Raw genomic sequence first — 27193 nt, 5'->3', positions numbered from 1 at the left:
AAACCCAGGTCTCCCACATTGCAGGCGGATTCTTTACCAACCGAGCTCTGAGCAAAGCCCATGCATACACATATACAGGAAGACAAATAAAACCCCAAATGCAAGAGCCAGGGAAGCAAATTGAAAGTTCAACAAAGCCTCAGGCTGGTTCTCTGAGAAGCTGAATAAAGCGACAGGCCTTGGCGACGCTCGCTGACGGCAGCGGGGGTAGCAATGTTAGATATAAAAGTGAAACGTCTCTCATCCTGCAGACTTTAAAGAGATGACGAAGGAAGACAAGGTCCACTTCTCAGTCCTACAGGGATGGATGCCCCTCATACGAACAGAGTGACACCACCATCTCCGGAGATTCAGGGGAAACGGTGCAGATCCTGTGTCATTCATGATAAACAGAGAAAAGAAAACCACTCCCAGCTGACAAGGAGTGTCCCTTGTTCAAGAGCGTGTGTTTGTGGGGACCTTACTCCGGCCTCGTTACTGGACTCCTGCCTGCTCCCCTCAGTGCAGGGGGGCAGGAACCAGGACAAGGCGGACAGACTGGAAAGGGAGGCGGATGGACACTGCTGGGAGTGCAGCGCGGGACATCCGAGAAGACACAAGCTGGCGGGACCAGGAGGGGAGCCCTGCAGGAGGCGGGCTGCAGGGGCAGCGTGCAAGAGCCGCGGGCACGTCAACACATTAGCACAAATAATTGCGAAATAAATTTTAAAACACCATTTATATCGTTCATATGTAGAATCTTAAATAACTCAAACTCACAGGAACAGAGATAGAAAGGTGACTGCCAGGAGGGAGCCCTGGGCGGTGGGGAGAGGGGGGCAAGCGCTCAGCTGGCAGGTGGGCGAGGCCTGAGGACCAGATGTGAGACCTGGCGGCCACAGCTGACCACCAAGCTGGCGTCACCAACAGTAAACGTTCTCACCAAGAGAAGAGCAAAAGATTAATACCCACCATTTATTAAAGTCGCAAAGTCAATTGATAAAAATACACATGTAAAAGTATAGAAAATACATCTGATACATAGGAATTCATTTGATGAGAAAAAATCCACCCTAAAAATATTGCTTAGGAAAACCAAAGAATATAGTATGTAAATAAATGTCAAGATACATCAAGTGGGTAGATTGGGAGTCTCAGCATCATGAGGCCGTCAATTCTCCTTAAAATGATTGGTAGATTTGACACAGTCAGTTCAGTTCAGTTGCTCAGTCATCTCCGACTCTTTGCGACCCCATGGACTGCAGCATGCCAGGCTTCCCTGTCCATCACCAGCTCCTGGAGTTTGCTCAAACTCATGCCCATTGAGTCCATGATGCCATCCAACCATCTCATCCTCTGTGATCCCATTCTCCTCCCACCTTCAATCCTTCCCAGCATCAGGGTCTTTCTCAGTGAGTCAGTTTTTCGCATCAGGTGGCCAAAGCGTTGGAGTTTCAGCTTCAGCATCAGTCCTTCCAATGAATATTCAGGACTGATTTCCCTTAGGATGGACTGGTTGGATCTCCTTGCAGTCCAAGGGACTCTCAAGAGTCTTCTCCAACACCACACTTCAAAAGCATCAATTCTTCGGCGCTCAGCTTTCTTTATGGTCCGACTCTCACATCCACACATGACTACTGGAAAAACCATAGATTTGACTAGATGGACCTTTGTTGGTAAAGTAATGTCTCTGCTTTTTAATATGCTATCTATATTGGTCATAACTTTTCTTCCAGGAAGCAAGTGTCTTTTAATTTCATGGCTGCAGTCACCACCTGCAGTGATTTTGGAGCCCAGAAACATAAAGTCTCTCATTGTTTCCACTGTTTCCCCATCTATTTGCCACGAAGTGATGAGACGGATGCCATGATCTTAGTTTTCTGAATGTCGAGTTTTAAGCCAACTTTTTCACTCTCCTCTTTCACTTTCATCAAGAGACTTTTTAGTTCCTCTTCACTTTCTGCCATAAGGGTGGTGTCATCTGCATGTCATCTGAGGTTATTGATATTTCTCCCGGCAATCTTGATTCCAGCTTGTGCTTCTTCCAGCCCAGCATTTCTCATGATGTACTCTGCATAGAAGTTAAATAAACAGGGTGACAATATACAGCCTTGACGTACTCCTTTTCCTATTTGGAACCAGTCTGTTGTTCTACCTGCCTCTTGAGAAATCTGTATGCAGGTCAGGAAGCAACAGTTAGAACTGGACATGGAACAACAGACTGGTTCCAAATAGGAAAAGGAGTTCGTTGTTCCACCTGCCTCTTGAGAAATCTGTTTGCAGGTCAGGAAGCAACAGTTAGAACTGGACATGGACATGATATATATATCATATATATATATATGATAGAAGGATATGCAAATTTAAATAGAGGTGGATGAAGACTTATATATATAAAAAGATTAACTGCAAGGGGAAAAGAACAGTAGGAAAGGCAAACAAAGGAATAAATGTAGAAAAAATAATAATAGGTTTAAAAAATTAAAATTAAAAAAAGAGAAAAGAAAAAAAACAACTCTCCAGAACTGCAAAAGCCCAATATAGAGGCAGAGGTTTATAGCAACAATTAAAAATGTGACTGAGGAAAAAAAGCTCAAAAGCGTAGTTAGATTTCATAGTGCCAATAGAACTGACAACTACAACAGTGATGGGGGAAAAAAGAAAAAAAATCCAAAAGAACCTACAGAACAAGTCAAACGTAAGAATAATACGCGTTTTTCTTGAGTCACTGCTGTCAGAGTCCGTTCCCTCGTTGGGAGTCCCAGTCCGCCTCGCCTCCTAGGATGCCCTCTGCCACCATGCTGACCCCGGACCTGCTGCAGGGGCAGCTCAGATGCTAATCTGTTCCTGTTCCTCTGTGTTCTTGCTTCCAATGTTCAGAGGTATCAGAGCTAGTGCTGCTTCTTTTGTGGGAGCTCTCAATGACCTTTCATATATTCCACGACACAGAGTCTGCCTAGCTGATCGTGTGGATTTAATCTGCAGCTTGTACAGCTGGTGGGAAGGTTTTGGGTCTTATTCCTTAGCCACACTGCCGCTGGGTTTCAACTGTGGTTTTATTTCCACCTCTGCATGTGGGCTGTTCACTGGGGTTTGCCCCTGAGGCTGCCCTGGAGGACTTGGGTTTGCTCCTGTGAGGGCCAGGTGTGGAGGCGGTGCAGTTGCCTGGGTCGCAGGGGTTCCGGCAGCACCAGGTACTCAGGGGGGTTGGCGGCTAGGGCAGCAGGAAATACAGTGCTCTAGAAGGGTATGGCAACCAGTATTGGCCAGTACGCTCCAGTATTCTTGCCTGGAAAACCCCTTCCCTGACAGAAAAGCCTGGCAGGCCACAGTCTATAGGATTGCAAAGTGTGCTCCATCCAGGGTACGTACGGCTGCGGCAAGGACTGTCTGATTCACGTTCCATTTAGGCTGCCACAGACCAGCTGTTTCCCTCTCAGCCTTAAATGCTTCTCTGACTCAGACAACTGCCCCAGTGTGGGGACTGGACCCCTGCTTCAGTTCCGCCACCCACCGAGGGCAGGTCGGGTCCTACCAACTCCTGTTTTTCATGCTAGTTCCTTCGTCCTACCGAGTTTTGCACGTTCTGTAAATTCTTTCCTGCTGGTCAGGTCCTCCTGTCTGCTCTCAGCTGGTGTTCTGTGTGCACTTCTGTGTCTGAAGGTGTATTCCTGATGTATCCGTGGAGAGAGAGGTACGCCATGTCCACCTACTCCTCCACCATCTTGTTCCTCTCCCCTCTGCCTTTTTAAAATCCAGCTTGAACATCTGGAAGTTCACAGTTCCTGTACTGTTGAAGCCTGGCTTGGAGAATTTTGAGCATTACTTTGCTAGAGATGAGTGCGTTTGTGCAGTAGTTTGAGCATTCTTTGGCATTGCCTTTCTTTGGGATTGGAATGAAAACTGACCTTTTCTAGTTCTGTGGCCACTGCTGAGTTTTCCAAATTTGCTGGCATATTGAATGCAGCACTTTCACAGCATCATCTTTTAGGATTTGAAATAGGTCAACTGGAATTCCATCACCTCCACAAGCTTTGTTCATAGTGATGCTTCCTAAGGCCCAGTTGACTTCAGACTCCAGGACGTCTGGCTCTAGGTGAGTGATCACACCATCGTGATTGTCTGGGTCGTGAAGCTCTTTTTTGTACAGTTCTTCTGTGTATTTTTGCCACCTCTTCTTAATATCTTCTGCTTCTGTCAGGTCCACACCATTTCTGTCCTTTACTGAGCCCATCTTTGCATGAAATGTTCCCTTTATCTCTAATTTTCTTGAAGAAATCTCTAGTCTTTTCCATTCTATTGTTTTCCCCTATTTGTTTGCATTGATCACTGAGGAAGGCTTTCTTATCTCTCCTTGCTATTCTTTGGAACTCTGCATTCAGATGGGTATATCTTTCCTTTTCTCCTTTGCTTTTAGCTCCTCTTCTTTTGTAAGCTACTTGTAAGGCCTCCTCAGACAGCCATTTTGGCTTTTTGCATTTCTTTTCCATGGGGATGGTCTTGATCCCTGTCTCCTGTACTGTGTCACGAACCTCCGTCCATAGTTCATCAGGCACTCTGTCTATCAGATCTAGTCCCTTGAATCTATTTGTCACTTACACTGTATAATCACAAGGGATTTGGTTTAGGTCATACCTGAACGGTCTAGTGGTTTTCCCTACTTTCTTCAATTTAAGTCTGAATCTGACAGTGTTCAGAGTTAAATTGAAGAAAGTAGGGAAAAACTAGAGATCTCTTCAAGAAAATTAGATACCAAGGGAACATTTCATCCAAAGATGGGCTCAATAAAGGACAGAAACGGTATGGACCGAACAGAAGCAGAAGATAATAAGAAGAGGTGGCAAGAATACACAGAAGAACTGTACAAAAAAGATATTCATGACCCAGATAACCACAATGGTGTGATCACTCACCTAGAGTCAGACATCCTGCTGTCCGAAGTCAAGTGGGCCTTAGGAAGCATCACTACGAACAAAGCCAGTGGCAGTGATGGAATTCCTGCTGAGCTATTTCAAATCTTAAAAGACGACGCCGTTAAAGTGATGCACTCAACATGCCAGCAAATTTGGAAAACTCAGCAGTGGGCACGGGACTGGAAAAGGTCAGTTTTGACTCCAATCCCAAAGAAAGGCAATGCAAAGAACACTCAAACTACTGTACAACCACACTTATCTCACACTGCAGCAAAGTAATGCTCAAAATTCTCCAAGCCAGGCTTCAACAGTACATGAACCAAGAATTTCCATATGTTCAAGCTGGATTTAGCAAAGGCAGAGGAACCAGAGATTAAATTGCCAACATCTGTTGGATCACAGAAAAAGCAAGAGAGTGCCAGAAAAACATCTACTTCTGCTTTATTGACTATGCCAAAACCTTTGACTGTGTGGATCACAACAAACTATGGAAGATTCTCGAAGAGATGGGAATACCAGACCATGTCACCTGCCTCCTTAGAAATCTGTATTCGGGTCAAGAAGCAACAGTTAGAATGGCACGTGGAATAACAGACTGGTTCCAAATTGGGAAAGGAGTCCGTCAAGGCTGTATATCGTCACCCTGCTTATTTAACTTCTATGCAGAGTACATCATGCAAAATGCCGGGCTGGGTGAAACACAGCTGGAATCAAGATTGCCAGGAGAAATATCAATAACCTCAGATACCCAGATGACACCACCCTTATGGCAGAAAGTGAAGAAGAGCTAAAGTTCCTCTTGGTGAAAGTGAAAGAAGAGAGTGAACAAGTTGGCTTAAAACTCAACATTCAAAAAATGAAGATCATGGCATCCGGTCCTGTCACTTCATGGCAAATGGGGCAACAATGGAAACAGTGAGAGACTTTATTTTCTTGGGCTCCAAAATCACTGCAGGTGGTGACTGCAGCCATGAAATTAAAAGACACTTGCTTCTTGGAAGAAAAGTTATGACCAACCTTAACAGCATATTAAAAAGCAGAGACCTTACTTTACAGGCAAAGGTCTGTATAGTCAAGGCTATGGCTTTTCCAGTGGTCAGTTACAGATGTGAGAGTTGGACTATAAAGAAAGCTGAGCTCTGAAGAATTGATGCTTCTGAACTGTGGTGTTGGAGAAGACTCTTGAGAGTCCCTTGGTCTGCAAGGAGATCCAACCAGTCCATCCTAAAGGAAATCAGTCCTCAATATTCATTGGAAGGACTGATGCTGAAGCTGAAACTCCAATAGTTTGGCCACCTGATATGAAGAACTGACTCACTGGAAAAAACTCTGATTCTGGGAAAGATTGAAGGCAGGAGGAGAAGGGGACAACAGAGGATGAGATGATTGGATAGCATCACCGACTCGATGGGCATAAGTTTGAGCAAGCTCTGGGAATTGGTGATGGAGAGAGAAGCCTGGTGTGCTGCAGTCCATGGGGTCGCAAAGAGTTGGACACGACTGGGTGACTGAACTGAAGTGAACTGAGCACGGCCCCCCCATCAGAACAGGACCCAGTTTCCCCCTCAGTCAGTCTCTCCCACCAGGAAGCTTCCATAAGCCTCTTATCCTCATCCATCAGAGGGCAGACAGAATGAAAACTACAATCACAGAAAACTAGCCAAACTGATCACATGGACCACAGCCTTGTCTAACTCAATGAAATTGAGCCATGCCGTGTGGGGCCACTCAAGACGGGCGGGTCATGGTGGAGAGTTCTGATAGAATGTGGTTCACTGGAGAAGGGAATGGCGAACCACTTCAGTATTCTTCCCTTGAGAACCCCATGAACAGTATGAAAAGGCAAAAAAAAAAAAAAAAGGTTTGTCAGGACTGCAGTCAAATTCCCTCCAGGCTGTCTCTGTAGTAATCTGCAAGCTGATTCTAAAATGTAAAAGGAGATGAGAAGACAGAACAGTCCAGGAGATCCTGGGCAGGAAACAGCATCAGAGAATTTAGCTGCTGCTTTTCAAAACCTACTTCAAAGCTGCACTGATTAAGACAAGGGTGGGACTTCTCTGGTGGTACAGTAGATAAGAATCCACCTGCCAATGCAGGGGATATGGGTTTGATCCCCAGTCTGGGAAGATCCCACATGCCGCGGAGCAACCAAGCCTGTGCACCACAACTCCTGAAGTCTGCGTTTCTAGAGCCCGCGTTCTGCAACGAGAGAAGCTGCTGCAATGAGAAGGCCAGGTACCACCCAAGGCCAGAGAGGCTGGCACAGGCGAGCATGTTCTGGGGGGGTCCACGCGTGGCTAGACAGCCTGGGCTGATGGAAGTCAGAGAGCGGTCATCCCACGACGGGAGGACAGAGTGGGAAGGGGCACAGGAAACCTTCCAGAGAGAACTGTCCCTGTTCTCCATGTCCCTGCTCTGTGGCATTAAAACCAACAAGCAGCCAGAAAAAAAATCTAACGAAAGATGTGCCAGACTGCTGCCCTGAAAAACCACCAAACACGGTCCAGAGAAAATCAAAGACAGTCTCATTAAATGGAGTAGACCTGATTTTGATTAGAAAGACTCAGTATAAGAAAGACATCAGTTCTCCCCTCTGCAGATTCAAGGCGACTCCAGTCAAAGTCCTGGCAGCTCCCCCCTCCCCGAGCCTTCCTTGGGCTTCTCAGGTGGCTCAACGGTAAAGAATCCGCCCTCAGGGCAGGAGACAGGAGAAACGGGTTTGATTCCGGGAAGATCCCCTGGAGGAGGAAAAGGCTACCCACTCCAGTGTTCTTGCCTGGAAAATTCCATGGACAGAAAAGCCTGGCGGGCTACAGACCACGCGGTCACAAACAGTCGTCCGTGACTGAGTGACTGAGCACTCCTCCCTTCTGTCTCTCTTTTTTGTTACTCCTGCGATTGACCTTAACACACATGTCAGGCTGACCCTAACACACATATGGAAACGCAAGGGCCCAGACAGCCACTGTGCAGAGCGTGTGTCCCCTGCTGCTGGCCAGGCCTAGCCCGTGACCTGCTGCCACCCACGGACCGGGGGTGGAGGCTGACCCCGCTGGCCTGGCCGCCTGGCTGTCGTGAGACAAACACGCCCCAGGCAGCCAGCCACACGGGATGAGCATCTTGAAGTTCTGGCGGGAGCCCAGCCGGTAGCCTGGAAGCAGGTGCAGCCTGGCCCCCTGTCGGTCTCCGCCGCAGCGTGTGACCCCGATGACTCACATCACTGGAGCTCCACCACGCGCCGTCCCAGCAGCACAGACCCGCCCGGACACACGTGGGGGTCCTCTCAACAGCATCTAAAAGGTGCCGTGGCCTTGGGAACCAGCTGGTGGAGGCCAGGGGGCTGCAGGAAGTTGGCCCCCTCCCCTCCCAGAGGCACTGAGACCGAGGCAAACCTCAGCCACGGTGACACTACTCCTGGTGGCACCGGGGCCAGAGGGCCACGTGTGCCCCACGGACACAGCCAGGTGCCTCTCTGGAGCGACTCTCGAGAATGGGTGCACCCCGAGCAGTCCCGGAGGATGCTCGTCCAGAGCGGCTGCAGGAGAAATCTTGACTCCTACGACGGGCAGGAGGCGCCTGAGCCCAGCAGAGTCGCCCCCTTGGACCCAAGTGGGCCCCGGGAGAGGACGGGCCGGGGCGCAGGGCAGCAGTGGTGTCCTGCCCTTCCCTGTGATGGCCGAGCCTGGGGACCTGAGTATGGGGAGGCGGCCCGCCAGGAGGCGGCAGCAGGACCCAGGGGGCGGAGCACCGCGGAGCCAGCAGAGCCCGGCTGGGGAGCCAGGCTCTCATCTGCTCTCCAGCCACAGACAAAACGGAGACACTTGCAGGGAGACCGACCGGCAGGGGCGCAGCCTCCAGCCAGGCCGACTGCGGCTGCCTCGTGCTCTGCCAGGCACTCAGAAGGGGCAGGCGGGGCAGGAGGCTCCTGGGGGGTGGGCATGGATTGGCCCCGGAGTCCCAGGTGGGCAGAGAGAAGGGCACATCTTGAAAACAAACATGGGCGTGGACGACGATGGGGAGACAGGGCGGAGCCAAGCCTCGTGGAAAATGGAAAAGGGGCTTCATCGCGGCACAGAGTCCCCCCCCACAGAAGGAGCCCGTGGCGTCTTGTGGGGCGATTCGGGTGCACCCGACGCCCTGTGCGGGGCCCACTCTGGGGTGTGCGTGTGCGTGCGAGCACGCGTGCACGCAGGTGGCGCTGGTTGGGAGAGGGCCCTCGGTCTTTTGTGCCCTCCCACGTCTCCTTCGAGGTGTGTCTGGCTGTGCAAGGCCCTGACCAGCCTTCACCAGGGCGGCATCTCAGGTGAGGTGGCATCTCCTTCCAGGCTTCTTACTGCTTCCTGAAAAAGCAGCGAGTGTGCCAAGTTCAGCGTTTCCGGCTGTGATGCAGGCCCTGTGTGTGCGCCAGCCACCTGGCCATGCTTGTCACTCTGCAGCACTGTCCCAGACAGAGTCGCGGTCACCAGGAGTGATGAGCCTTCGTCTCTGACCTAGGAGTCATGTGTCTTCTGCCAGCATCCAAGCAACAGCCATGCTTATGGGGAAGGGATCGTGAATCCCGGACTGGAAGGCTTGTCTCTGGCTCACAAGTGTCCAGGTGAAGAAGGATGACATGGAATCCTGAGATCCCAGACTCGGAGCCTGGCTCTATGACTGGGGAGACTTTTGGAGTGGGCGGTGGCGAGTGTGTGCTGTTTGCAGAAGGAGGGTGAATGCTGATGGACAGAAGGTGGCCTGTGGTTTATTTGACCACGTCCACTCCGCTCCTCCTCTCCCTCTGAGGAGTACCCTTCGTCACTCACTGGGAAGATGTGGCCTGACTCGCCCTCTCAAGCGTATACCATCTGCCTTGTGAAGACGACACCCAGGGGAGCCACTCGCCCAGGAGGGGAGACATGTGGGGTGGATCAGAACTCATTGCACAGCCTGGAGCCTGGCTCAGCCTCCCTGGTGGAGCCCAGCACCTCTACAGCTGACCTGAAGATGTGTGAGAAACAGGTGCTTGCTGAAGAAACACCACTGAGGTTGGGGAGGAGGTGTCCCTGTTTTGCAAAATCATTGCTGCAGAGACCTGACCTAATAAAGATAGGAAAACAGACAGCTGGGACAGAGTAGACTCCAAAGCCAGAACAACACATCCCGTCACCTGTCTTTCAGAGGCGGCGCAGCACAGCGTGACAGACAGCGCTCACGCAGCATCAGCCGAAAGTCCATACGAAACCCGTGAGTCTCCATTCCTACACCACGTCACACAGAAACAGTTCCAGGTGCAAATCACCTCTAAACGTGAAAGGTGAAACCATTCAACTTGACGACGAAAACAGAAGTGACTATTTTTGATGATTTTGAGGCAGGCAGAGATTTCACAAACAGAAAACATAATTGCTAGTCATAAAGACAATATATTGGAATATACTGCAATTAATAGTTTATGTACATGAAAAGATACTATTAAGAGAGTGAAAGGCAAATCACAGAACAAGAAAAGACATCTTTAATATACATACCAACATATATACCCACCAAAGGACTTGTATCCAGAATATACAAAGAATGCCTACAAGTCAGTAGGAATAGGTTACAGAAAAATCTGACAAATCAAATACAAAAAGATCCTTTGCAAGCGTATGTTGAGCTGGACTGTCAGTATTAAAAGCTGCTGAAACTTGTTTCTTGACCATGCGGGCAGTTTGCAAGAGTGTATTTCCCTGAGCGGGGATCAAACCTGGGCCCACAGCGGTGAAAGTGCCGACTCTTAGGATGGCTAGAGTGAAAGGACGGAGAGCATCTACTGCTGGAGGAGTGTGCAGCGACTGGAAGACTCATACGTTCCTGGGAAATGCCTTGGGAGTGCCAACCAAAGTTGAGTGCCTGACCCAGCAATTCCATTCCTACAGAAAGATGAGTACATGTTCGCCAAATTCAGGATTGTTCACAACAGCACTATCTGGAATAGTCTGAACTAGAAAAAATGTAAATAAACTGTAGTTGAGAACCAACTTTAACTACATGCAAGAAAGCAAAGCCAGCCCTATATGCCAAACTCAACATCAGACCAAGTTAGGATCATTCCTGGAATGCAAGGTTGGTTTCACATTTACAACTCGATTGATGTTCGGTGCTACAGGCAACTTCTTAGAAAAAGGGAAACCTGTTGGTGTTATTTACCATTTTAATCCTAATAAGAAGAAAAAACTTATAACCTCACAGATGCAAAAAATCGAGAATTTTCATTACACAGTCACAATAAAAATTCTTCATAAAGATTAGAAATAAACTACTTTAACATGCTAGAGTATGTATACATTTATATCTATATATCATATCTATAGCTTTGTTAAGACTTACAGAAATGTCATTATAAATGAGAAAATGTTAGAAACATTCCCTTTAAAATCAGGAATTCAACAATGCTGCTTAATATTATGTAGGAAGTCCTAGCCGTACAATAAGACAAGATATTAGGGGCAAAAAGATTGAGGTGGGAGACATTAATACAAAGCTATACCAATCTCAAAGAAAGGCTCAAACCACCACATAATTGCACTCATCTCACACGCTAGTAAAGTGATGCTGAAAATTCTCCAAGTCAGGCTTCAGCAATACGTGAACCGTGAACTTCCAGAGGTTCAAGCTGGTTTTAGAAAAGGCAGAGGAACCAGAGATCAAATTGCCAACATCTGCTGGATCATTGTAAAAGCATGAGAGTTCCAGAAAAACAGCTGTTTCTGCTTTATTGACTATGCCACAGTCTTTGACTGTGTAGATCACAATAAACTGTGGGAAATTCTGAAAGAGATGAGAATACCAGACCACCTGACCTGCCTCTTGAGAAACCTGTATGCAGGTCAGGAAGCAACAGTTAGAACTGGACATGGAACAACGGACTGGTTCCAAATAGGAAAAGGAGTATGTCAAGGCTGTATACCGTCACCCTGCTTATTTAATTTATATGCAGAATACATCATGAGAAACGCTGGGCTGGAAGAAGCACAAGCTGGAATCAAGATTGCTGGGGAAAATATCAATAACCTCAGATATGCAAATGACACCACCCCTATGGCAGAAAGTGAAGAAGAACTAAAGAGCCTTTTGATGAAAGTGAAAGAGGAGAGTGAAAGAGTTGGCTTAAAACTCAACATTCAGAAAACTTAAGATCATGGTATCTGGTCCCATCACTTCATAGCAAATAGATGGGGAAACAGTGGAAACAGTGTCAGACTTTATGTTTCTGGGCTCCAAAATCGCTGTAGATGGTGACTGCAGCCATGAAATTAAAAGACGCTTACTCCTTGGAAGGAAAGTTATGACCAACCTAGATAGCATATTAAAAAGCAGAGACATTACTTTGCCAACAAAGGTCCATCTAGTCAAGGCTATGGTTTTTCCAGTGGTCATGTATGGATGTGAGAGTTGGACTGTGAAGAAAGGTGAGTGCCAAAGAATTGATGCTTTTGAAGTGTGGTGTTGGAGAAGACTCTTGAGAGTCCCTTGGACTGCAAGGAGATCCAACCAGTCCATCCTAAAGGAGATCAGTCCTGGGTGTTCATCAGAAGGACTGATGTTGAAGCTGAAACTCCAATACTTTGGCCACCTCATGCGAAGAGCTGACTCATTTGAAAAGACCCTGATGCTGGGAAAGATTGAGGGCAGGAGGAGAAGGGGACAACAGAGGATGAGATGGTTGGATGGCATCACCGACTTGATGGACATGGGTTTGGGTGGACTTTGGGAGTTAGTAATGGACAGGGAGGCCTGGCGTGCTGCAGTTCATGGAGTTGCAAAGAGTCGGACACGACTGAGTGACTGAACTGAACTGAACTTGCATAAGATATAATTATTTATGTAGAACAATTATACATAGAATCTCAAATGAAGAAACATGCAAATTTTCAGAAATAACAACAGAGTTTAGAAATGTGCAGATAGAAAATTAATATATAGAAATCAATCTCGTTCTATATGCCAGCAACAAACAATGAGAAAATTTATATAAACAGATGACATTATGTGCAGTAGTATCTGAATATCAAGCAACAAAAAATCGAATGAAAAATGTAGATAATCTCTGATGCAGAAATTCTAAAATTTAAGGAAGATCTAGGGACTTACTAGTGGTCCGATGGTTAAGACTCCAAGCTCCCGATGCAGGGGCTCAGGTTCAGCCCCTGGTCAGGGAGCTAGATACCACACGCCACAGCTAAAAGACCCTGCGTGCTGCGACGAAGACCCAGCACAGCCAGATAAATAAGTGACTAAAAATAAACATTAAACGAAGACCCAGCACAGCCAAGTAAATAAGTGACTAAAAATAGACATTAAAAAATAAAAAATAAAGATCTAAGTCAATGGAGAGACACGTTCTGTTCATGAACAGAAGACGTGATTTCATTCATTTATCCATTTTCCCCAAATTGATCTATGAATTCAGTGCAAGTCCAACAATCCTACTGAGACTTTTGTTGGACGTGATAAAACAATTATGACATTTATATAGAAGAGAATGAGGTCAGGAGACCAAGACTCTTATGAAGACGAGCAGAAAGGAAACTTGTCCCACAGAAAACATGGAAAGTGTGGCCCTGGTGCAGGGGGCAAATTCATCAGTGAACAGAGCAGAGATTCCAGAAACACACTCACATACGCAGAGACTCCAGACACACACACTCGCGTACGCGGAGACTCCAGACACACACACTCGCGTACGCGGAGACTCCAGACACACACACTCGCGTACGCGGAGACTCCAGACACACACACTCGCGTACGCGGAGACTCCAGACACACACACTCGCGTACGCGGAGACTCCAGACACACACACTCGCGTACGCGGAGACTCCAGACACACACACTCGCGTACGCGGAGACTCCAGAAACACACGTACGCAGAGACTCCAGAAACACACACTCACGTACGCGGAGACTCCAGACACACACACTCGCATACACATGTGCAGCACTATTTTCACAAGAAGATAGAAATGATTTTTTTCAATAAATAATTTAAAAATTATCTACAGAGACAAAAATAAAATTTGATTCTTTCCTCACAACATATGCAAAAGTCAACTCCAGATGGATTAGGACTTTTTTGTCGAAAACAAAATTTGAAACTCTTAGTAGTAAATGTAGGTAAATAAAGTTTTAAACCTTAAGGTAAGGAAAAATTCCTTGAGACAAAATAACATTGACTAAAAGAAAGATTGATAACTTTGGCCACATTGAAACCCAAATTAAAACCTGTGTGCAAGTTCTAATTACACTATCAAAATGACCTAAATAAAAGTAGGCCATGCAAGGACGAAGAACGAAACCATGTCATGAACTAAGAATCACTATTAATCAGAATGCTTGCACCTGAGATCCAATGGGATGAGAAAAAGGAATGAATGAACAAGGTCCTAGACACTCAATAAAATGAGAAAAAGATATGAAAGCTACAATGGTTGCAGGGAAAAGGAAAACTCACTAGTTGATATAATTGTCCATGTTAAAAATACAATTTTCAAATACATTAATGAACTAATAGAAATGATAACCAGATAGCTGGATTTTCAAAAAAAATCCACTCACAAAAATCAATTTCTTCTTTGTCAACCAGCCACAATTTGTAGGAAAATATTTTTAAGTTTGATACTATTTAAAATAGAATACAAAATAAAATATATGTAAGTCTAAATTCAACACAAAAAAGTGCAATACCATGGCAAAGAAATCTAAGAGCTTATTGAAAGGCATTAAAGGATTTATTTATGAATAGATATATCACATTCATAGATTTGAAGACTCAATAATGTAAAGAAGTCAGTTCTCACCAAACTGATGGCTTTAATATCAATAAACATTTAAAAAATTTTAACTACAAAAATTATGTTGGTAGATCTTGACAACCTAATCCTGTAACTTGAATGGAAGCCTAGGGCGTCAGAACAGCCCAGGCATTTTCAAGGAAGGAAAGCAAGGTTATAGGACTTGTCTGACCAGCATGAAGACCTTCGGCAAAGGAACAGTTATGACGACCTTGTGGCATTAGCCCAGGGCAGACAGACCAACCAGTGGAGCCGACCAAAAGCCCAGAAGAGCCTGCAGTGAGCGGGGGGAGCGGGGCGGGGGGGAGTGGAGGGGTGGGGGGTGGGGGGTGGGGGGGCAGGGGGGGCGCTGGGCTCTCCCTCTCTCACCACCTGCCAAGTCAGCCGAGCTTTCAAGACTGGAATGTATGCGCCCGCCACGGCAGCGCTTCCAGAAGAGGAGGTCTTCACGGCCTCAGGGTAAGGAGACAAGCCGCAAAAATCACCAACTGGAGGAAAAGCTTGACCAACTGGAGTTTATTAAAAATTAAGGTGACTTTTGCTTCCGTGGTGGCTCAGTGGTAAAGAAACAGCTTGCCAATGCAGGAGATTCAAGTTTGATCCCTGGGTCGGGAAGACCTCCTGGAGGAGGAATGGCTACCCACTGCAGTATTCTTGCCTGGGACAATTCCACGGACAGAGGAGCCCGGCAGACTGCAGTCCACGGGATCACAAAGAACTGGACACGACTAAGCAACTGAAGTACAGCAACACCGTGGCTTTGTATCCAAAGTTACCATCAAGGAGTGAAAAGTCACAAAGTGGGAGACAGCGTTTGCCACACAAATCAACTCAAAAAGGAGGAGGATCCAAGAGTAGATGCTTGTCACCCCTGCACACCAGCAAGAAAGATCTGCGATCCTCACGACGATCAGACCAAGACCCGCTTTTCAGGACAGGAGACCTAGATGGCCGGTGTGTGTCTGAAAACAAGCCATTTCATTAGTAAACAGGAGAAAGCAAACGCACACCATCACCTCCTCCAGAGGCAAACAAGACCCCCGTCAGCACCAAGCGTTGGCTGCAAAGGCAGCCGAGGCCCAGCACGGCGTGGTCAGCGCGCAGTCCCTCCCGCCACGCTTTCAGTGCCCAGTGTACGCGCCCCCCAAGTTCATGTCCACCTGGACTCTTGGAATTGACTTAGTGGAAGATGTAATCAAGGTAAAATGAGGTCACATCAGAGGAGGGTGACACCCAATCCAACAAGTGCTGTCCTTTTAAAAGAGCGGGAACTCTGGCCAGAACGACACACAGAAAGAGCACGGTGTGAAGCAGGGCAGAGGGCGGCGTGATGCGTCCGCAAGCCAAGGAGCAAGGGCTGCCAGTGGCCGCCAGAAGCTGCAGGACGCAGGAGGCCCTCCAGGCTCCGGGAGCCCGGCCCTGCCAAGCCCTCGGAGTTGGACCTCTGGTCTTCCGAAAAAACGTGGTCTGAGCCACCAAGTTGGAGGGACTTTGCTACAGCAGCTAATACTGCTTTTTAGGCTGAAGGTGTGTGTGTCTACTTGCCACTCACTCCTAGGAAGATGCCTGGAGGAAGCACAGTGTATTACAGGAAACAAGTGGGAACTGCCCTCATGGAGAGGTGAGTTGCCAAGTGGCAGGGCTGACAGGCCTCGGCGACAGACTGGACACGGAGTGAGGAAAGCGGGTGAAACTGGACGTGGCCTCCGAGGGCCCTGCCAGCTCTGAAAGCACTGGCTCCTCGTGCCTGGAGCTGGCAATTCTAGGGCACGATTCACGCATGTACTGAGCATCTGCGAGGTGTCCGGCACAGCCCGGGTGCAGGGGTGCAGCAAAAATGCAGCCCCTGGGAGCTTATGATCTGCAGGGAGATAGACAGACGGCCGAGAGGCTGTTAGTGCCAGGGAGAGGGAGACAGACGCACTGAGAGCCCAGCTGGGTGGCGGGAACACAGCAGGTGCAAGTGTCCTGGTGAGTCCGTGGAGGGGTTACACCTGGGGCAGAGCAGCTGGGGCCATGGCCCTGGATGGAGTTACGCTCTCGACCACACGTGGGTGCCAGGACCGCTGGAACAGCCCTGGGCTGCACAGACAGGCCACCCCTAGAGACCAGGGGCTGCCCACACCTGTCTGCCTGTGCTCGAAGCCCACCCCCAGGCCAGGCTCCTGGGTCACACGTGGTCTGTTCCATCAGAAGCCTCAGAAAATAGCACAGGGCCCTGTGCTGGCCACCACCCGCCCCCAGCACGCGGTGTTATTCAAATGTCCAACGCAGCCCCTCACTGGCACCACATCCCCCAGGGAGAGGGGCGAAGGCTGTCGCCCAGCTGGTCCTGTGCAGGGGCACCTGGTGCTCAGGGGGCCCCAGAACCGCTGCAGTAGGACCCCATTCTCCCGACAACCTGACCAGGCCCAGGTGCTCCGAGCTGAGGCCAGTGCCCAGACCAGAGGCCCTGCCCTGTCCTGGAAGATACGCACCCCAGGCTCGCACAGGCGCAAGCTCCACGCCGTTACCTGGTGGCCTGGGTGGCTGAAACGGAGCACCCTCCACTGTCTTCACACTTGGAAGCACGGATGGCAGTGGGCGCACATGTAATGAGTTTGGATCCGAGCGTCTGTCGGATTCGGCCTTGGCGAGAGTGGGGCGGGGAGCCTTATAGTCTGGGTGCTGAGAGGTGCAGGAGGGGAGTTCGATCTTCCCGCCGGACTCCCTGTGGCCACTCTTGGCTTTAGCGCTCCTCTCCACCAGCCTGTGTAAGTGCACAGGCAAGGAGCAAGGAAGCACCTGTCCATCTTTCAGTGTCAAGTCCTGGTGCAGAGCCATGAGTGGGGGTCCCCCGCCCAGGTCTAGCATGGCCGAGGGGCACCTCTGCTTCAGCGGATGGATGTCCGAGAGCGGAGGCACAACGTCAACGCTGGGGATCGCTGGCATCTGTTTCCTGGCTTTCCTCATGCCCACGCCTTCCACGAGCAAGTCGGAGCCCTGGGACGTGGGCAGCTCCACTGCAGGCTGGGGACAGGAGGGCGAGGTCAGGGGGACTGGCAGGCCCTTTCCCAGTCTTCGGTCAGGTCTGAGGCCTCAGGGAGAAGCCCCAGCCACACTTCCCTAACTCTAACCCTAACCCTGGGTCCCCCCACCCCAGGGAGGCCAGGTCGCAGGGTCTTGCTGCCCTGCCTGCAGGAGGGCTCCCCAGGGGAGTAGCCCCCTGTAAAGACCCATGAAGGAAGGCTGGATCTTCACCCCAGGAGGAGGGAGGACACTGCAGGAGAGAAGAGGAATGGCCTAGAGGGACCCTGGTCCTGCCTGGTATCACAGAGGAGGAGGTGCCTGCAGAGGAGAGGTTGCAAGAACGGCAAAGGCCAGCTGGGCCGCGTGAGACCCCCGGGATGAGCGGAGAGACTACCCCGAGGTGGCCAGCGGGAGAGAGACGCCCCACCCCCAACACCTGTTTCCATAGCAGCTCGAAGTTGCCGATGTCGCAGTTTCGGTCGGCCTTGCGGTCCACCACCACCTTGATGGTGTCCTCTTGCACCTGCGCGCACAGCTGTGCTGTGACGGGCGTGGACGCGTGCATGGTGGGGCTGGAGTTGATCTCGATCAGCCAGGGCCTGAAGTCGCGCCCGAGGATGAAGTCGGCGCCGTACAGCTCAAAGCTGTTCTTGCGTGGCTCCACGTGGTCCTGGGCCACCTTCATGGTGTTGGTGATGGCCCTCTTCATGGACGGGTAGATGACGCTGCTCCACACGGCCCCGCGGCCCCTCTTCTGCAGGTACTCCTGGAATCGGGTGCTGGTCCACATGTTGTGACAGGGCAGCAGGGGGCTGCGGTCCTTGTCGTTCTTCAGGTGCTTCTGGATGGAGTTGTTGCACAGGTGGATGGCGCTGCGGGGCAAGGCTGGGGTCAGGTGTCAGCTGCTCAGTCCCCTCTCCTTCCCGAGGGCAGAGACGCGGAGGCCCCGCCCCAGACCCGAGGCCCCACCCCTGACTCCACCCAAGACCCGAGGCCCCGCCCTGACCCCGACCCCGCCCGAAACGAAGAGGCCCCGCTCAGGGCCCCGCCCCGAGGCCCCGCCCCGACCCCGCCCGAGGCCCCACCCGAGACGCCACCCCAGCCCTTCCCACAGACACTGCCCACTAGCCTAGGGCGGCTTCAGGTGGGTCCCTAAGGGGTCCCCTCTCCTCCTGTTCAACCTGGGGGGCCCCGTTGGGGGAGGGGAGGTCTGCGTAGAAGCCAACCAGCCCCGGGCCACCAACAGGGGCCGCCGGCAAGTCCCACCCTAGGAGCTGTTTCCCCTCCTGCCGCTGGGGGAGGGCTGGTGCCCCCAAGAGAGAGATTCACTAATCGAAAATTTTAGCGAATTCATGTATACCCTGGCCTTGTTCTAAATAAGACAAGTTGAACAGCATCTATAGGAGACCGTAAAATACGTGCCCTGTCAGTCATTTTCATTTAGCGTGTCCTTTGCCACTTGGTTCTGGTGTGGGGCCCCGCCTGTGACCCCAAGACAAGAAACAGGGTGGGCCCCCGAACCCTGAAGACGTGCTGCTGGAGCGGACACAGTTCAAAACAATGTCAGGGGCTCTGTCAGCCTGGGTGAGGGTTTTGTTCCCAGATGCAGAAACAGTTCAGAGACAGTGGAGGCCTGCCGGGTACACAGCCCACAGCTGGCAGGGCCTGGCAGGCTGGAAGGGGCCCTGGGGACCTCTCACTGCCCAGTCCCCCAGAATCCTGAATCCTCCTCCGGGTCCTCCTGGCCTGGTGGGCCATGTGCTCCTTGAGCTGCCGGCCGGGAATTGTCCCAGCAGCCTGCTCCTGCCAGGCGACTCCAGGTGTACTCACAGCTCCAGCCTGAGCACAGGGAACCCTGTCCCGCAAGGTCTCCGTTAAGCAACCTTCGGCCTTCACGATTCCGATGGACTCCCCCGTATCCCCCACCAAGACGCCTGTGCAGCCTGGGCGCCCCGAGTGCGACCACAAAGCAGAACCCCATTGGCCCTCCATTCAGACAGCGAGGTGGCCCCACCGACCTGTCCAGGAGAATGGCACGTTCCCGGGACTTCGCTGGTGGCCTCCCTTATCCTCACTGCACTCATAGCCTGCCTACTCTGGGGCCCTGGTGGGCGGCAGGTTCACCCACCGGGGAGCACCCATTTCTGGAGGTCTGAGCCCCTGCCTGGCACCCCACCACCTCGACACACCGTGCCCCTTGCACCACCCTGGCCTCTCCTGGGGACGCTCTAGCAACTCCCCGACCTGCAGGACCCCCAACCCAGGGCTTTGGGGACTCACAAAGAGAAGGCCCTGCAGGGGCTACTGCAGAATTTGGTGGGCTGGCCCCCAGGGGACTCCCAGAGGAGCCCTTCCTGTCCTTCCCCACATGCTGAGTGGACTGAGCGCACGGGCAGTGCAGAAGGCAGGGCTGCACCCCGAGCGCGGCCCCCGTGGGTCAGTGCAAGACCACGGTTGGCCCCTCAGCTTCCCCCACGGGCAGTGGCAGCCACCACAGAGGGCGGCTCTATGCCAGCCAGTGCCCCTGAGCACGTGGCAGACGGTGCTTTTAGGATTTCCTGGAGAACATACATGCCCCTTGGGGATGCAGGGCCCTGGCCTTGATGGGCAGGGGGCCAGAGCCCGCCCCTTGCAGAGGGAGGTTGCAGAACCTCCCTGGCCCCAGCCAGGACCCAGTGCCCCACTGGACACATGAGACCAGCCAGGCAATCCAGTGTTGGTGGGAACTCGCCCTGAAGAGTGCCAAGCTGACCCCACCGACCTGTCCAGTTTGTCCAGGGAGAAGCGCTGTGTTGAGAAGCGCAGATAGCTCTCCTTGTAGAACCAGATGGTCAGCGGGTTCCAGTCAGTGACCAGGAACCACTGCCGGATGTCGAATTTGGTGTCATAGATGAGCAGCGGCGTCTCGATGTACTTCTGCACCACCCACTTGTCCTTGGCGGGCGGCTGGTCTGCAGCCACCAGTTCCAGGATCTCCTCCACGTGGTTCATGCACACTATGTCTGCAAGAGGCCGCCGCTCAGCCCCGAGCCCCAGCGTGCTGCCCGTGGACCCCCAGGGGCACAGCGCAGGGGCTCTGCCCTCGCGGTCAAGGCCGCAGCCAGGGCAACCCCCTTATTCCCCACAGCGAGGCCAGCCCGGGGCTTCAGAGAGGACGTGAGGACAGGGAGGGCAGGGGTGTGGACAGAGGCCCCGTGAGGAGGCAGCAGCCAGCTGAGCCCTGGACCGAGTTGGCGGAGCTGGGGTGGGGGGGTGGGGGGGAGCACGGCGACGGGGTGGGGGGTGGGGCGGGGGCCGGGGCGGGGGGAGTGGGGACCGGGGGGCGGACGGCCTGTGGCCTCAGGGAAACCAGCAGGCAGCTCTGGGCTGTTCCAGGGGCTCCGAGGGCCCAGGAGGCTCACACCCAGGGTGACCGGACAGACGGGGCAGCGGGGGAGGCGGGGGTTGGTGTCCCTGGGCTGCAGCGTTTAATGTCGCCGACAGGGCCGGAGCCCTCGCCTTCCTTGCTGGGACACCCCTGAAGCCTGAACCGCGTCACGAGGCAAAGTCCCCACCATCCTCCCTACCACCTGTGATGGACAAGCGTGAGGAGACGTGACTGGCCGTGAGGCAGCTGCCACGATGTGGACACAGTCTGGCTCTTGGGGTGGGTGGGGGATGCCCCCTGCAAGGCCAGGGGCAAAGGACACGAGGGAGCTTTCCTCACAGAACAGAGACCTGGCTCTTCTGTGACGGCAGGTTGAAACCTTGCCATCCTGAAACCAGAGTCTAGCACGAAGCTGCAGATCCCTGACATTGTCTTGAACCAAGAAGAGAAGGGGCACAGGGTGAGGGTCAGGGGTGGGGGTCAGGGGTCAGGGAGCGGGGGCATCGGGGTGGGGGTCAGGGGTGAGGTTGGGGGTCAGGGGTAGGGTCAGGGAGAAGAGGCATCGGGGTGGGGGTCAGGGGTGGGGTCAGGGTCAGGGGTCAGGGAGTGGCATCGGGGTGGGGGTCAGGGGTAGGGTCAGGGAGCGGGGGCATCGGGGTGGGGGTCAGGGGTCAGGGGTAGGGTCAGGGAGCGGGGGCATTGGAGTGGGGATCAGGTGGGGGTCAGGGGTGGAGTTGGGGGTCAGGGGTAGGGTCAGAGAGCAGAGGCATCGGGGTGGGGGTCAGGGGTAGGGTCAGGGAGCGGGAGCATCGGGGTGGGGGTCAGGGGTGGGGTCAGGGTCATGGGTCAGGTATAGGGGTCAGGGATCAGGGGCATCAGAGTGGGGGTCAAGGGTGGGGTCAGGAGTGGGGGCACTGGAACAGGGGTCGGGGGTGGCGGTACTTGGGTGGAGGCACCAGGATGGGGGCACCAGGCTGGGAGATAGGGTGTGGGGCGCAGGGCTGTGGGGCAGGGCAGGGGTCGAGGGGGCACTAGGGTAGGGGAAGGGGCTGGGGCACAGCCAGTGACCAGGCAGAACAGGGTGCATTCGGTTCCGACCAGCAGGGTCTGAGCAGTCTGTGGCGCATTCCCAAGGGGGCAGCGTGGCCAGTGCGAGGAAAGTCTGGGCTCAGGAAAGCTGGGGGGGCGGGGGGGCGGGGGGGTGGGGGTGGGGAGGGGGCGGCTCTGCCCCAGCCCGTGGGTGCAGGCTGAGAGCAGGCGGAAGCCCAAGAAAGAGAAGGCTTCAGGATGGGAGATGTTCAGGACTGAATGTAGGAATGTCGCACATTATTATCAATAAAGATTTTTAAAAATCACATAAGAAGTAACTGCTAATGAATTTACAACAATGATAAAACTCCTCAAATAACCCGAGGGGCAAATAGAAGGTGCAAACAAAACGTGATACCCACGGAGCTAGACATCAGGTGACGCCTTTTTTTAAGGGAGATGCGGGGAGCGAGCTCCGCCCCGGCAAAGGTCACGAGGAAGGAGGCTCGGCATACGCAAAGGCGGGATCGAGCCTCAGGAGTCTCCCTGGAAATTCTCGAGCATCTACCCCCAAAACCAGAGTCTGCCTACTTTCTGCTTTGTGCTCTCACCTACACCTCTGACTTTACGGGGGGCTGTCCCCCACTACCTCTCTCTGAAAAAAGAATTAACTTACAGCTCCAGTTAATAATTCCTGGGTGTGACAGTGTTTCAACCTACAAACTCCCTTGGAAGTCCTCTAGCCTGCCTGAATAGGTTTTTCCGGCCACATGTGATTGCTCAGAGCCTCCAAACTGTGAGAGGCATGAGATGTTCTAAACTGTCTAAATACAGATTCCTTTGAGCAGTTAAAAGATTGATTAGAAATTGTATTGGTGAAGGGATTTTCACTTGTTGGGCCAATGTTTGCTGCTAAGTCTCCATATCCCTTACCTGCTGTGTCCCTGGCAGGTATTATATTGATTATATATTATATAATTGATTAATTATATAATTAATTAATAAACAATAATATATAATATAATATATAATATATTATTATATAATAATAATAATATAAAAATAAATAATAAAAATATAATTATATATTGATTAATATAATTGGTGTAAATAGTAGCTTTAATGTTTGTAACCTGGGACCCTTGAATTAATTCTTTTTCTTGTTATAGCCCACCACACCTTTGCTCTGTAGGAATGCAACTTTATCTAACGCTTTTTGGAGGCTGGAGCCTGACTTTAGAATAATCACCTTTAGAGGAAAAGGCCTCCGGGCCAGAAGATGATGCAAATCACCTAAACTTTTGCATATGATAAGTTTGCAGGAAGAAAGCCTGGTTTGCTGCAAGACTCTACCCCTTCCCCCATTATCCTCTATGCATAACTTAAGGTATAAAAACTACTTTGGAAAATAAAGTGCGGGCCTTGTTCACCGACACTTGGTCTCCCCATGTCGTTCTTTCTCTCACCTTCTGGCTGAATCATTCAGCCTCTTTTCTCCACTGAATTTCCTCACTGAGCTATCCTTATTTCAGCCTCTTTTCTCCACTGAATTTCCTCACTGAGCTATCCTTATTCTATTACTCTTTATATCCTTAATTAACGTTTAATTAAGCAGTTGTTTCCTGATCCTCGCCGACGCCGTCCCCGCTTCGAATTCCCTGGATCAGCCGGGGCTGGACCCCGGCAGGAGAGAGGACACCCCATGACATGAAGAGGATGCAGGCAGGGCGGTGCTGTGAAGGCTTCTCCACAGCCTGAGAATCTCCAAGCTGCAGAAGGACGCTTGGGAATAAGTAAGCTCAGCATTTAAGTCAGCACCCAGGGGAATGATCCCTCACAGAAGACAAAAAAAATGCAACCGAAAGAAGGTTCTTTGGGAGCGCTGGTAAGATTAGAAAGTCACCCTCAAACTCTATTTTTAAATGAAGAACCCACATTACCATTAGGGATAAAGAAGAGGACGCGGTCACAGCCGTGACACAGGAAGAAGTAAAAAGCTGGAGCCAGGGGTCACCAGGGACAGGGCTCACGAGGGGCGCAGGACGGGCACCTCCAGGGGTTTCACGACCACCCAAGGACCAGGCCCCCCAGATGCTGGACACTAGTCTAGCAGCAATGGAACATTCTAATTAATCTTAATTACTTGGCAAAACAGAACAGAAGCTGTGATGAGCAGGTTCTTGGGACGCCTGCTCCCCAGGACCCGTGAGTCCGGTGCCCCCAGGAAGCTCAGCACCCAGCCCCCACCCCCAGGCTGGCTGTCCACGCAGGCGCCCGGCTGAGACTCACCTCGGCCGCGGGACTTGGCCGCAGGCTTGATGATCCAGATGTTCCGAAGCCCGTCGATCTCGGTCTGAGGGTTTACAGAGGTGATTTTGTTCAGCAGAGCCTGGCACTGCGAAAAGTGATTTCTGGAACTGGGGATGAAGGCCTCGCCGCTACAAAGCAAGACCCAGAAAGCCCGTGAGGTCTTGAGGCGGCTGCCCCGAGGAAAGGGTGGGGCAGGGAATGTGCCCCTGCCCACCCGAGGGCCTCCTGGGAACGTGGCCTGAGGGGAGGTGGGGACCCCCTACTTGAGGATCAGACTGCAGGGACACCCCCGGGCGCTGTCCCTGGGCCCAGACAAGGTGCTGGGAGATGAAAGCCACGGTCCCTGTGCTGGGGACCCCACATCAGGTGGGCCTTGCAGGCCCGCATGGGGAAGCCGAGCTGCCCATGGCAGCGGGTCCAGGGTCCAGCTTAGTGTCCCGTGGGCTTTACTGTCAGTCAGACTGGCTCGTGGCCACGAGCTCACGGCAGCCATGGGGCCGGCTCAGGAAGACACCACAACAGGGGATGAGGCTGGCGGACGGCACAGTGTCTGTGTCAGGTTAGCTCTTGCATCATGGACCCACCCCCCGGGCCGCAACACAGCCCAGCGAGGATGGAGTGCAGCCAAGGCTGCTGGGCTCCCTGGCCTCCTGCAGCGCCCCCGTGACGGCCCTGGTGTGGGGAGAGACTTTCTGGGACACACAGGTGTGTGCACAGTGTCGTAGCCACCCTGCGGGGGAGAGGAGGGCAACTATTAGTTCCCCAATAGTGCGGGAGAGGCCCCTACAGCGAGGAGCCAGGGGAGGAGGAAGCAGGAGCCTCGCTGGTGCTAGGGGTGCGGTGACAGGTCAGACGGCGCCTCGCCTCCCTGGCTCTAACAGGACGCACTGAAAGGCAGCCCTGGCCTGTGGCTTGGGACTGTGGACTCTTCCCCACCCCAGGGTGAAGACCGGACCCAGTGGAAGCAGGTGAGAGTCCCACGTGGTCCTGAGCCCTCCCGTCCGGCAGCAGAGGCCAGACCCGATGCTGGGTCAAACGAGGCAGGTCCCCCAGAGCCCACCCTGCTGGCCAGGGGCAGAGCCGCCCAGGGGCCCGGCAGACGCTGGTGACACGCGTGCAGACTCGACATGGGCTCAGAAGGAAGGCAGGGCTGGTCATTCCTCGGGAGGGTCCCCACGGTCCCTCCCTGGAGCACCCCGAGCCTCAGCCTCACACCGTGGCCCCTGGGCAGGAGGGAGTTTGTGCATCACAGTAGGAAGACTGTCACCTCCCCCCGAGGGCAGAGAGTGCGAGGAATGGGGCGTCCAGCCCATGGTGGGAACCTGTCCAGGCCGACACCCCATAGTCAGCAGAGAACAAGCACTGTCCCCTCAGATGCCGATGATAAGGGCCCAGCACCTGCCCTTCTGGTCCTGATGACACACACACCACGTGGGTGGACCCCACGTGGTCACCTCAACATGGAAGGAAAGGAGGACTGAGCAGGCTGACCGCACCTGGTTCCCTAACATGCTCCACAGTCCGGCAGGTGCCGCGCGCGGGCAGTGGGTGTGGGGGCCGCCGCTGCCCCCTTCTGGCTACTCCTGGGACTGCGGGCCAAGGGCGCAGGCCCGCAGGGAGAGCGGACCTGTCTCACACAGGTGGTCAGAGGGGCAATGCAGGTCCAGATGCAATCACTTCCAGTCCCTCAAGAGGTTGCCCTGGAGACCACGGGTACTAGACCCCTCTGCCTCCTCCCGTGTGGACGCCTCCCAGCCTTGAACTTCATACCAGGGGCTGCCTTGCTCAATAGCATGATGTGAGAGCTACATGTGGTGTTGCAGGCAGCAGCAGCAAGTTCCTTACACTGTTGGTTCCTAGACGGCATACTAAAAAGCAGAGACAGTACTTTGCCAACAAAGGTCCATCTAGTCAAAGCTATGGTTTTTCCAGTAGTCAGGATGGATGTGAGAGTTGGACTGTAAGGAAAGCTGAGTGCCGAAGGATTAATGCTTTTAAACTGTGGTGTTGGAGAAGACTCTTGAGAGTCCCTTGGACTGCAAGGAGATGCAACCAGTCCATCCTAAAGGAAATCAGTCCTGAATATTCGTTGGAAGGACTGATGCTGAAGCTGAAACTTCAATACTTTGGCTACCTGAAGAGAAAAAGTGACTCATTGGAAAAGACCCTGATGCTGGGAAAGATTGAAGGCAGGTGGAGAAGGGGACGACAGAGGATGAGATGGTTGGATGGCATCACCGACTTGATGGACATGAGTTTGAGCAAGCTCCAGGAGTTGATGAGGGGCAGGGAAGTCTGGCGTGCTGAGGTCCATGGGGTCGCAGAGAGTTGGACACGACTGAGCAACTGAACTGAACTGGTGGTTTCTAGATTAGGAACAAAGTCTCTCCAAAGATGTGTTTTCATTTCCCTTTAGACAAAAGCCCAAGCACGGCAGAGCTGTGTCACAGGGCGTGTAGGCGCCTAAATGCATAAGAAATGCCCACGGCTTTTCTAGACAGGCTACACTGACTTCTGCTCCCCATCCCACAGTGGATTAAGGCTCTAGCCACCGCGTATCTTGGCTGAGCTTTCAGCCATTCTGGTTGGTGCGTAGTGGCATCTCTTGACCGTGAATTCAGCCACGCTGTCTCTTTGTGTGCTGATTGGCAGTTTGGTGTCTTTTTCTGTGGCGTGTCCAGAGGGCCTGTTTTTCTGATTGATTCACGCGTATTCTTTGCTGTTGTTGCTGTTCAGTCGCTCAGTCGTGTCCAGCTATTTGTGACCCGTGGACTGC

General features: G+C 52.3%; 1 protein-coding gene across 1 annotated transcript in view; it reads right to left on the bottom strand.

The window, feature by feature from the left end:
- Positions 1 to 27193, bottom strand: part of TTLL8 (tubulin tyrosine ligase like 8) — a 58511-nt gene that overhangs the window by 6254 nt on the left and 25064 nt on the right. The window contains exons 10-13 of the mRNA XM_070370145.1: positions 24397 to 24545; positions 20473 to 20713; positions 18148 to 18583; positions 17216 to 17711 (exon numbers count right to left, since the gene is read on the bottom strand). Coding sequence (XP_070226246.1) covers positions 17216 to 17711; positions 18148 to 18583; positions 20473 to 20713; positions 24397 to 24545 — 1322 coding nt within the window. The remainder of the gene's footprint in view (positions 1 to 17215; positions 17712 to 18147; positions 18584 to 20472; positions 20714 to 24396; positions 24546 to 27193) is intronic.

Source organism: Bos mutus, chromosome 5 (genome assembly GCF_027580195.1).
Source record: "Bos mutus isolate GX-2022 chromosome 5, NWIPB_WYAK_1.1, whole genome shotgun sequence".
NCBI lineage: Eukaryota > Metazoa > Chordata > Mammalia > Artiodactyla > Bovidae > Bos > Bos mutus.
Note: the sequence above shows the minus strand (reverse complement) of the source record. Positions and strands in the feature narration are given on the sequence as shown.